General features: G+C 49.0%; 1 protein-coding gene across 1 annotated transcript in view; it reads right to left on the bottom strand.

Annotated features, from left to right (window-relative positions):
• Positions 1–12,321, bottom strand: part of USP43 (ubiquitin specific peptidase 43) — a 195,554-nt gene that overhangs the window by 44,060 nt on the left and 139,173 nt on the right. The window contains exon 8 of the mRNA XM_090061053.1: positions 823–934. Coding sequence (XP_089917179.1) covers positions 823–934 — 112 coding nt within the window. The remainder of the gene's footprint in view (positions 1–822; positions 935–12,321) is intronic.

Raw genomic sequence — 12,321 nt, 5'->3', positions numbered from 1 at the left:
GAAGCAACCTGACTCACTAAATATCACACAGTGGGCCAGTAGCTGATTTGGACATAGCATTTCAGTTTCTTGAGTTCTGACTCAAGGCTCTCTCACCTGCCCATGCTTGACTTTAACATGCATGGGGTTTTCCCAGGCCCATCTTGTTACAGCTATGTTCCACCTTGGGAGCATCTAAACTTATGGCCATGCAGGCATTCAATATGCAGAGCTGAAAAGCTTGACAGCATTTTGCTCCACAGCAGGTTTGCCCAATATGGGCTGTGTGTTTTACAGTCACGGTCAGTATTGGCTGCATTTAAAGAACTTTATAGTTGGTTTCCATCACTGACCACATGCTGCTTTTGGCAGCAGTTTAATGATAGACAATGCATTTAGTATGTGTATGTAAGATAAGGGTTTTTTTCACCAGGCTGAGTGGGGGACGGGGGGGGTGAAAACCTCTTCTATTTCAGTACATACAATATGGATATGCACATCTGCCTAGTAATATAAACTCCTGGGATCTGGAGTTTGATCTCAGTTACTCCACTGCCTTCAGATTTATGGTTATGTAGAGGAGAATCTGGCTTGGGGAGTCAAGTGAGCTCTTGGGGAAACTAGAAATGACACTGGGAACTGAAGGGTGAGATGGTCATTAAAAAGGGAGGAAACAGGTTCCCTTTGCCCTTCTGCACTCTGCCAGGTCCTGGTATGGTCTGCTTCTGAGCTACTAACTTGGCCAAGGTCCTTAGGTGAGCAAATCCTTCCTTCTCCAAAACCACAGACAGAACCTGCTGCCATCCACACACTGCAATGCAGGGGAGAGAGGACTAGACTAACCTGCACCTGAGCCTCGCTCTTCATCAGATAGCGCATCTTGCTGAGGATACACTGCTGGAGCTGCTCCCACGTTGTGCCTCTGTCTTCTCTCATCAGTAATGGTGGGCCAAACCTGAAAAACAGCAAGCAGTGGGCTGGACATGCCACTGAGAGGGGAATCTCACTGAACAGGCATCCTTGTCAAGCCCTCCTAGAGATGTTTTCTGATATAGTGGTGGAGGCACAGATAAGCTAAGATTCACTGGAGCGCGGTGGGGATGGGTGTCTTCCAACCAGTCAGGAGAAAGATCCCACAATAGTGTCATGGATCCATATGTAGAAACACTCCAGAGGATTCTCTGGCTCCCCTGAAGGTCAGTGCGGGGAAGCTGTGCGGGGTGTTTTGAAGACAGTGACCCTTAGGGGGTAACTAGAGGAGGGTCCTTGCGAGGGTCCTGGCTGAAGTAACTAGCTGTGACTGAAGGGATGCTAACCCCAGGAGATTTTCACAGGAGTTTTTATGAGGGCCAGGTGGTTGTCTGAATGTAGGGTAAGGATACGTTAGGTTTGTGTTTTGCCATATTCTGCTGTCAAAACATTTGATCACTTTTTTCTTTTTTATACCACTTGTTCTTCCTTGTGACAAACCCTTCTGTTTTTCTGTTCCTTTACCAAAGTGCCTGTGGTAAAACATGATTTCTGGGCAAATTAAAAAGCTGGGCATGCCCATTCAGCAGACTGGGAGGAAAATAAGCTTATACAACCCAAGCGTATACTTCTGGGAGCACCCCGACAGCCTACGGATTTGTCACAAATAGTCAGAGCCCTAAAGCACCCAGCAGTGAGCTTGGGTTTACTGGTTCCAGCACTTACACACCCAAGGCAATGCAAGGCGGGAAGCCTAGGACAAGGCTGGAGTTGGGAAGAAGTGGATGATGCGGCTAATGCTGCTGGAAAGGCACTGCTGAGACCCACACCGGGCCCGCTTGCATAAAGTGGAAATGCTTCTAACTAAATTGCATGCCATAAAGCAGAGCACATTACAAGGCATTTCCCAGCCGATAATGTTTTACTAGGCGCTTCAAGCACAGATAGAACGTTATTTAATGGGAATTGTGATGTGAAATGTGAATTCATTACCGCAGTCTGTCAGCCAAGTGCATGTGTCTGAACTCCTACCAGCCATCAGCCAGGGGAAGACAGTGTTTGGACAGACTGCTGCTCCCCCTCACTCTGGGCACGGGCTCTCAAACTAAAGAAGTGTGGGCTGTACCTTGTGTCACTGTGGCCCAAATGGTCCAGAATAGCAAGAAGACCCTGCTAAGAGGTTCACAGCTACTTTGCCAAATCAGCAGCACAACTAGGAACAGCAGCACCATACGTTTCTCCTTTCCCAGTGATTAAGTAGTAGTAATGCCTGTTTTATCAGGTCCATGTGCTAACTTCCATGCAGCCAGCTGTTGTGCCAAGCAACAAAAGGAAATCACTTGAAACACCCACTTCCCTATCAAATAGGGAATTGGTGGATGGATCCAAACACTTCTATTCAAGCGGGGGCCAAAACGTAAGAGCTTCATTGGCAGACCATGGAAGGCAGAGTGAATTCAGGAGTCTATACTCACCAGAGGCACAAAAACCACTGAAAGTTGACAGCATTTTTCATGCTTCTGGAGAGCCGCCAAGTCCTAGGAGAGGTGCTGGCCAGCAGACAATCTGTAGAGATGGCTAGCCAAGGGAATATTTTCCCTGCCCCGGCACCCAGATAACATTTCTTGGGTGGTGTGAGGAATACGTGTGTGAGGGATCATCACTCCAACGTTACCAAAGCAGTGATGCACGTATGGCATTCTAAACCAAATGCCTCTGATACCACTGCATCACCCAGCTGCTGAACATCTTACACTGGGTGCCTATTACAATGGCAAATACCTTTGCTTGTGCCTTGAAAAGACTGCATTCTTAGCTTTTGACATATCACTTGTAAAAGAGAATAAAATGAGAGCGAGCCCTGCAACTCTTTCCCTTGAGAATACCCCCTGCCTCAGCAACTCTGCTCCAGCACAGCCTTACATCATCCATCATCTGATCCCCATGACCCCCGGAGACAGCCCCTCAACCTCAAATAATGCCTCTCCAGCAACAGACTATTTAATTCCAAGTCTTACCAGGCCACCAGACTTTGCTGCAGACTCCATTGCCAGCTGCATCCCCTCATCAACACAGACCACATCATCACCGAACCAAGCAACACTAATTATAACACTGGGAGTTTATTCACCTGCTCCTCCACCAAAGTCATATACACCAGTACCTGCTTATATTGCCCCTTTGCTATCTACATTGGCCACACAAGGCAATCCCTATGTAAAAGAGTGGACACCATTTCAACACAAATCCAGAAATACGCAAAAGCCCACGTGTAACATGGAGTCAGAGGCTCCCGTTACTTTTATGGGGAAAGTGCAGCAGGCTAACCTTGCTGTGCAGGCAGACAGCCGAGCAGAAGCTAGCTGCACTGCAACAAGCTTGCTATGTTGGCAGATTTCCAGGGAGCCTGAGAGAAAAGGCTCCAAGCAGCTGACAAGCTGTGGCATGGAGGGGCAAGCTGGCCATTAGGAAAAAGAGGAACCCCCTGTGTATAATTAAAGAGTCACTTGATGGGAAGGGGCAGGACTTCAGGGCATATAAACCAGCACCTGAGGCAAGGCAGGCAGTCTGGCAGAGCTCCTGGGAGAGAGGGGCTGCAGGTGACCTCCTAGCAAGCAGGCAAATCTCCCATGAGAGACGGGAGGTGCACTTGCCAGATGCCACTGACACAGAGTGGGGGAGACTTTTTGGTTGGAAGTGGTTGCTTGTATTTGCATTGTGGTTAAGTTTAACACTGGAGGACTGGGTTGTAGCCGTATGGAAGGATTGGAAGCCACATATCAGGAGGCCTAGGGCACTCAGGGTTTCAAGCCTAACAGATGGGTGAGTGATAGGGGATAGGTTAGGGCTGAGGGCAAGGGCCTGTGCTCCAGGAATGAAAGAGAGCCGAAGTCTGTGGCCCCAGAGAGAGGGAGGCTGGGACCAAGGAGCCAAGCCAGTCAGCGTAAGTGGGCCTAGGCTTAGGAGATCACAGCTAGAGCAACCAGCTGGCCAAAGTCAAGAAGGCTGAAGCCTGGACAAGCTGGTGTGTGGATCAAGAGCAATATCCACGAAGCATGGGCATGGCCACAAAATCAGATAGAGGCCACAACTATAGCCCATAAGGCAGTGCTGCCCCGAGGCACTGACATGGCAAAGATGGCCACAGCTTAGCACCCTAAAGGCATGGGTGACTGGTGCCTCCTGAGACCGGGGGGACATAGTTTGTGGGTGGCAGCACTGGCGTTGGCAGGGTGGTGAGTGACAACTGCCCGCCGAACCCGGTGTTGGCAGCCGATCTTGGGGGGGGGGGCACATGCCCCTCCCCCCAATCAGTCGCCTATGCCTAATGACACATCTGCAGCTGGCTGGGTGTGGGGAAGACCAGCTGGATGAGGAACTAAGGCTCATTTAGGACCCTGGGTGCAGCCTCCCTGTGTACTATAAGAAACATCAAGGTGTGCCAGGTGAAGTAAAAAGGGAGTGTACCCCGAGGAGCAGGAGCAGGGCAGGGGATGCCTGGCCAGCAGAGGGTGAACATCCCTGGATGTTCCATCACTGACCTCAGAGCAGCTGTCCTTTAAAGAAAATAATTTAAAAAATCAACTTGACCAAACTAAATTCATTCACAGACTGCATTGTGCTAACCACAGTCTCAGCAGAAACTATCCTCAGCAGAGTCTTATCCTACTACAAGGACTAGCTGTTTACTCTGGTGTCCCTCCAGATGTCAACTGCTTTGTCCATCTCGGTTGATCTAATCAATCTACTTATTACCTCTCTTAGCAGTGTCCCCTGCCCCTGACTTTTCCCCTTCTGTACAAATTATTTTCTTCCTACAAGTCCATTCATAGCACTTGACAAAGTAGGTTGTTTCCTACAAGAGCTCATGTCTCTCTGAACCAGTTAGGCCAGGGGTTGACAACAGGGGGTATGTGTACCCCTGGGGGTACGTGTGGGCGGCGGGGATGGAGCACTGCCACCCACCACCCCATGCTGCTGCCTCCCAGGAGTAGGGCTGGGGGACAGCAGCTCCCCTCTGCAGGCTGCACAAGCACTGCCCAGCTGGCAGCTCACATGTGGTGGCCGTTGCCACCATCTACCACCCCATGCCGCTGCATGCAACACCCCCACCCCTGCTCTAAGTCCAGCTGCTGCCAACCCTCCTCCCCCCACTCCACCAAAAGTGTACCCAGAAGAGGTACACTCCTTAAAAAAGCTTGAAAACCCATGAGTTAGGCTCTAAGGTGCCACCCTGTCCTACCTTCTGCCTGACTTCAGACTAAGATGGCTAACTATCTCCGAGCTGCTGAAGATGGGAAAGACTTACGGGACTTTTATTAGAACAGCCAAGCGTCCATTGTGGAAGTGTTTTTGTGCTCAAAGATCTTTCCTGGTAAAGTTCACAGCCTGGAAAGGATGCATGGGTGAGGGATGTGTGACCTGCCATGCTCCTCTCCACCACTGACTGATCTGTTAAATCGCTTAGTTCCCAACTTTGACTTTTGCTACTTTTACTTCTCTCTTGCCTTCTAGACTGCTTATTATGACTATGGATGGGCACAGGGGCTAGATAAAATGGGAGCCTTGCTCAGTGCCCAAACCAAACCCTGCCTGAGATCTCACTGGTCAATTCAGTTCTTATTCCTACTCATGCTGCCCTGGGTTTCCTAGGTCCAGGCAGGACCAAGAAGAGAAACTTCGTAAGAGCAACCAGAAGAAGCTCTGCTCACGGGCTCTGTCAGGTGCTGGTATGGCAACCTTTCAAGGCTTTTTACTAAGGACTCTCCCTCTGCAGGGAAGGTGTCCATGCTCCAGATAAGTCTACGTTTCGATAAAAGGAAAGAAAATCATGCTAAAATGAACACTGAGTGCCTATCAGAGAATAATGCCTGTATCTGTTGGGTTTGCTCCAGAAAATCGAGTGCAAAATGGTTGTTCATGTAACTAGAACCCATGAGGCATTGAAAGCTCAGATAAGCATCCATACATCTTGGGGCCTAGTGAAACCTCAGAGACCCACCCAGTGCAAGGGTGGAGTTAGGGGTTGGCTTTGCCAGAAGTTTCTAAAGCCTGCACTAGTTTTGCGTGGCTATTAGCAGACACACATTGAAAAATGCATCTGTCTCTCCACCCTCCTTCTGCTCATACTTGGCCCAGTTAGATAGCCTCCTACAGAGACAGCCAGCAACACCCACCCAAAACCCAAATCCTGACTGCGCAGACTCTCTAGTGTCTCTTTGCTAACCTTCATGCTATTTATCTGACACACAAGTTAAGGCACAGAATACAACCAGATGGCACACCGAAAAGCAGAGAGGGCACCAATCTAGAAAATAAGGATCCAGGGTTTTAGGTTCAGCTCAGTATAGCAACAGGGATAAATTCCTAAATGCTGGATCTAGATCCAAACCCTTTTGTATTCAGGACTCTTGGGTTTCATCTTAGGCACTGACTTGCAATATGACCTTGAGCAAGTCACCTCTTTTCTCTGTGCCCCAGTTTCCCCATTAAAATTAACCACCTGTGAACAGCACTTACAGGTATAAAGGGCTAAGCAAGTGCTATCAAATAACGCTTATTCAGGCCCTGTCTATTTTACTTCTAGAGCACTACCAAACTGTACAGTTTCTCTTCATGGTCACACTGGCATATGTCACTTGAAACTACCAGTTCAACCACCAGGAGAACAAAGTCTATAAAAAAATCAAGATTGCATGAGTAAAGGCATCCCAGAAATATACGAACTGTAAGAAAACAACTGATTTGTGCTTCAAATTCCCTCTGCCATTTATAGTGACACATGGGGCAAGGAAGTGCAAAGTGCCAGCCACAGTAATGGCAGAAGAAACCAAGAGGAGATAGAAACACATGCTATACACACTTTGATTAAGCAGGCTGCCAGGGTGCAGAGGAAGAGCAATAGGAACAGAACGAAGCCCAAAAAGAAACACACCAATACCCAAACTCACAGGCACACACCAGGCACAAACCAAGTCTGAGCAAGGTACAGGAAAGTGTCATAACAGGCGAAGCAAACTGAATAACATACAAACATGTGTAGTCCCATAACTTTTCAGAGAAAGAGCCAACAAAAGAATAACACAACTATTCCAGAGCCCAAATCCATGCAGACCCAGATTTATACCCACACGTATATGCAGGCAGGCATGCATGTGTAAACACATACACAGCAATTCATGCATACACTCGGACACATAGAGATACGCACCCATGCACTCAACTGCACTCTCAGACACACAACAGATGCACACACACCTTGGAGCTCGTTCAGCCCTGCCGTGAGCTGGCACCTTTCCTAATGAAGCCAGTGGGAGACGTGCATATGCCAAGGCTGAACTTGGCCTAGAGTCCAGGCAGGTGCAGCAAAACAGCTAATAGGAATGAGCAGAAATCCAGCCCTGCCTCCAAGCACATGGAAAGGCGGCCGAGCCAGCTCCTCTCAGGGCTGATCTGTGACCCGACAGTACTGACCCCACAGGGCTCCACTAGCCGCTGGCCAACCTCCTGACCCACTCTGGCTCCAAGCTGTTCCTTGCTCACAGTGTGCTATCAGGCCACTGCCGGTGGGAGACCTCTGGCTGTGGGAGAGATTGCCAAATCTCACACAAAATGGCCTTCAGCCTTTCCCTAGTAAACACAATGACACTCCCACCCCCTCCTTAAGAAGGCAGGATGAGTACAACCGACTCTGGACATTCAACAGCCACCCATCAAGAAGTGTTGGTGGCTCAGACAGATACAGGAATCCCTGGGAAAGTGAAGAGACCACTGACCCCCTGAGCTGGCACTCGATTGGGACACAAGTGGGGATGCTCCTGACTTGCGTGTCTAGTCCTAACAGTACATGATCCAAACTGGCTGTGCTTTGGAGCGTACCTGCCTCCTCACACAGGGAAAGGCCAATTGATCCAGGACACATCAGGGAGCCACAAGGGCAGAAAGCAGGGTATGATTCAGAGACCCTGGAATAAATACTCTTCAGCCTGTTGGGAGAGGAGAGGCTGGGACAGGGCCACTGTCACAGAGACAGTGGGGGTCTCTCCACCCTCCAGGCACTCCTTGCTCTCCAAGCAGCAGAATTCCAGATCCGCACATCTGCCTGCCCATTACTTTAGAAATCCTTGGCTCTTGCATGATTTTTAGACCACCATGGCTCCATCACTTACACTACCATTACTTGAGAGACATTAGGGGCCTCACTGACTATGTGCTGGGTCCCCTCTACAATTGCTCCAATGCAGCACACCAGCATGCAGCACACACTGCATCATCTCCTGAGCACTGGGAGGAAGCAGGCTGCACCAAGCATGAGGCAGCACAGCTTCACGGGACCAAAAACATCACTACTGCCTTAAGTAATCCATGGTTCTGTTAACGCATCACTACTGCTAGCTGCTCAGCCCAGCTAGCAGGCAGATGGGTCACAGATTGCACTGATGAACCTAGTACTGAACTCTAGATAGAGCAGGTCAATATCCTAAAATCAACCATACCAGGGCCTCTGTAAGTGAAACCCAAATTTCCTAGGACTCAAGTCTGGGAAACAGTCTAGGACACTCCACTGAAACCTGCAGAGTTGGAAGTAGTCTAGTTCTGGTTTTAATTCGTGGAGCTGCCATAGTGCAGTGCTAAGAGCTGACTAATTTGCTGTCAATGGAGGTCCTTATCCCCATTTTACAGATGTAAGGCTGAGGTACACAGAGATAAAATGACTTGCCCAATGTCAGCAGCAAAACAAGGGAGAGAAACCAATTCCCCCGAGACCCTGGAAAGCACTCTATCCAGTAGGCTGCAGCTTCAGAGGGCCCCATTGTTTGCCCACTCCCACTCAAAGGAAGGTGAGTGGAGAGGGGCTTTCTAAAGTTATAGTTATCCACAATAGAGCATTTCTGCTGGTGGAGGACGGGGGTATGCACTGTCCAGAGATTTTCCCATTCCAGTTCCTTTGGCTCTGCTGTTCCCCTCCCCCACCACAAAGAAGTGTAATCTGGGGTGGACAAGCAGGGCGCCAACCATGGGTGCTAGAGCGGTGGCTCCCTGGGGGACCTGTGGGACGGTAGCAGCAGCAACCATGCACCACAACTAGGACAGCAGCAACCAGCTGCACCAACAGCAGCAACAGCCAGGCCCAGGCAGACTACTCTGCTAGGAGCAGCTATGGACTTTGAAGCCCTGGAGCAGGTAACACTGACTCCCTCCAGCCCACTGTTCTCCAGCATTTGGCAACCCCCTCTTGCTTCCTGGCAGGGTTTTGACTAGGACTCAGCTCCCCCTGCCCAGCAGCATTTTGCTTACAGTGCAAAACTTGCTAATAATCAGACACACAGCAGGGCAGCCCCACCACTGGGGCAGCCTCGTTGCATGGGACAGTGCTGGCTGCCATTGTGCTGATTACAGTGGCACACTCAGCTGCCACTGTTGCAGTAGATGCTTTTGTACCCTCCCACACAGCTGGTGCCTGGAGCCTCTGCCCTGGTTGAACTGTCCCTCAGTTACCCCACTGTTCCTACTTACGCCTCTGCTACCATATAGCTTTTTCATTTGCTTTGAATTCTGCAGGCGAGATGATGGTGCATGTATTAGAAGGAGCACAAGGAGGTTCTAGTTCCTTTGTCCATGAACCAACTTCCTCCAGGCTTTCAGTAGCCCAGGACTGATCAGCTGTGACTCACTTCCCTTTCATGGGCACTCAACACAGATTTGATACTGTTCAGGGACAGAGAAGTCACAGAGGCCTTGTCTTCCCCTTTTCGTTACAGAAATTCAGGACATACCCTGATACAAAAATTTAGTGCCTGAGGATCATTACTATAAAGCAGTTTGGAGGTCACAGAAAATTACCTGCTTTCAAACAGGGAGATGGTCTTTGCAGAGAATAGTCCCTGCTGCCCAAGCTGTACCCTATTCATCGCTTTCCTCCTCCTCATCACCCACTGCCACTGCACAGTGCCAACGTCCTCACGGCAGGGTAACATGACCGCTGAACAGTGTGTGTGGTTTTCTCTCACCACTCTTATGCTGCTCCAGGCCACCTCTGTGCACTCGCTAGATTCAAGTCTCTGGCATGAATCAGGGTTTTAGGACCTGAACCTGGGTTTCTTATATAAGTTCACCAGGTTATGGGGTATTTTAGGATAGGGAAGGCACACACTCTCCCTTTCTTTTCCTCCATGAAAATTTTTAAGTGGTCTCTTGCTTTGGCTCCATATGGAATGGGAACCTTTTAAAATCTCATTTAGCTTTGCAAGATGATTAAACTGTTTCCCTTCCTACTGCAGCGAGGACCCAGGCCACAACCAGTGCTTGAGGGGTGTGTGCTGGCTGAGTCCTCACTACCTGAATAGTTTTGTGGGAAAATATGTTTGTCCCTTGCCCCTCAACTCTGTGGGAGCACATATTTTTGAGTCCCTGGACTCTTAAGGGGTGCAATACTGGGGCGGTGGGGGGAGTTGTTTCCTGATAACATTATGGGACTGAGTACATGTTTAGAAAATTTGCAGATGGCACCAAGTTGAAGACACTGGACAGTAGGGCTAAGATGTGGAATGACCTGGATAAACTGGAGGAATGGTCCAAAATCAATCGGATGAAATTCAACAAGGACAAAGGAATTTTGGACTGAATAACTGCATGTACAAATACGGACTGGGGACTGAGGACTAGGCTGCAGTACTAGTAAGAAGGACCCTGGGGTTACAGTAGACCATAAGCTGAATATGAGCTAAGAGTATTTTGTTGCAAAAAAGCATACTGGATTGTAGTAACAGGATTGTCTCTTGCAAATCAAGGGAAGTGATTCTCCTGCTCTGTTCAGCACTAGTGAGGCCCCACATGGAGTACTGTGTCCAGTTTTGGGCCCCACACTTCCAGAAAGATGTAGATAGGTTGGAAAGGGTCCAGCATGGATCAACACAAATTATTAGAAGCCTGGGAAGCAAAACTTATGAAGAAAATCTGACAGAACTAGGTGGATTTAGTTTGGGGAAGAGAAGAACGTGGGGGAATTGGGTAACAGTCTTTAAATACCTGGCCATAGGGTAAAATTCCTTCCTGACCCTAAATATGGTAGGTAGTCTGACACTTAGTAGAGGGGAAAGACCTTCCAGCCAGGAACCTCTGGGTTTAAGTCCAAGCAAGGGCACTGGCACACCCCAGTCAAAATCCCCAGTTTTGGCTGCAGTTAACACCCAATGCCTCTGAGGAAGGCTTAAGCCCCCCATTCCCTTCAATTCACACAGCAGCAAGGGAGTGAGGGCAGGGGGAGCAGAATCCCCTCCCAGCCCCATGTGGCAATCAGCAAAGCCCAGAAGCCTGGGAAATACCCACGGCAGAACACAGGCATAGCTACACCTAGGTCTTGGAAGATCTCCAGCCTGGAGCAGGAGCCAGGAAGGAGGTCACTGCACAAGAGAAACATATTTCAGAGTGGGAATGGAGACAGCCATGGTCCCCAGGACAGAAGAATCCTGGACAGTGTACCCTGCACATGCCCAGAGATACGAGTGAATCAGCAGCCTGCAGGGGTGCAATGCTGACAGCTCTGTACAGTCCCTAGTGCTTCCCCATAGAGAGGCTGGCCCCTCTTAAGAGGTTCTGGCCTGTTCATCCAAAGGACAAGCAATCTCAAGGGGGAGGAGGAACAGCAGTTTGTTTCCTGATTGCTTCTTTAAGAAACCAGTGATTAGAGGAAAGGAGTGAGAGTCAGAATTCCTGGGTTTTTCCCCCAATTTTTCTACTTGCCCTGTGACTTTCGTAAGACATTTACCTTTCTTTATGCCTTGGTTTCCTATCTGTAAAAGAAGGACAATGATATTTGTCTAGCTGGTTTTTAAGACCTGGCTAGTCAAAGCCTTGGCTGGGATGATATAGTTGGGGATGGCCCTGCTTTGAGAAGAGGGTTGTACTAGATGACCTCCTGAGGTCCCTTCCAATCCCAATTTTTCTGATTCTGCATTAACCTATCACCAGAGGAGGCAGGGAGGCATCAAGTACTGACTATGTGTAAACACTATCCTCTTGAAGTCCTGAGGTAGGGGAGCAGTGTGCTTAAACAGCTCAAAATATTAACTCAGGTAGAGTGTAAAAGTCACACATGGATTTGTGTGTCCTTTTGGTAGCCAGGGAGTCCCTATTTGGAGTTGTTTTCAGGGACAAATCATTGTCATCTCAGGGTCCCCAGCACCAAAGTTAAGCATGCAAAAAAGAACAAGCATCCAAGCAAAAGCAAAGGTAACCACAGAGACTTTTCAGCTGCAAATGTGAATAGCAGTGTATGCAACTGCAAGTGTGACCACAGAGGATTTCCACTTGCACAATGGGTTGTGTGTGCATATGCAAACTAAATGATAGTGAATTTTCAATCAAACTCTC

This window comes from Crocodylus siamensis, chromosome 8, assembly GCF_052110815.1.
Source record: "Crocodylus siamensis isolate JL-2025a chromosome 8, ASM5211081v1, whole genome shotgun sequence".
Lineage (NCBI taxonomy): Eukaryota > Metazoa > Chordata > Crocodylia > Crocodylidae > Crocodylus > Crocodylus siamensis.
The sequence above is the reverse complement of the archived record's forward strand: the minus strand, read 5'-3'. Positions and strand labels throughout refer to the sequence as shown.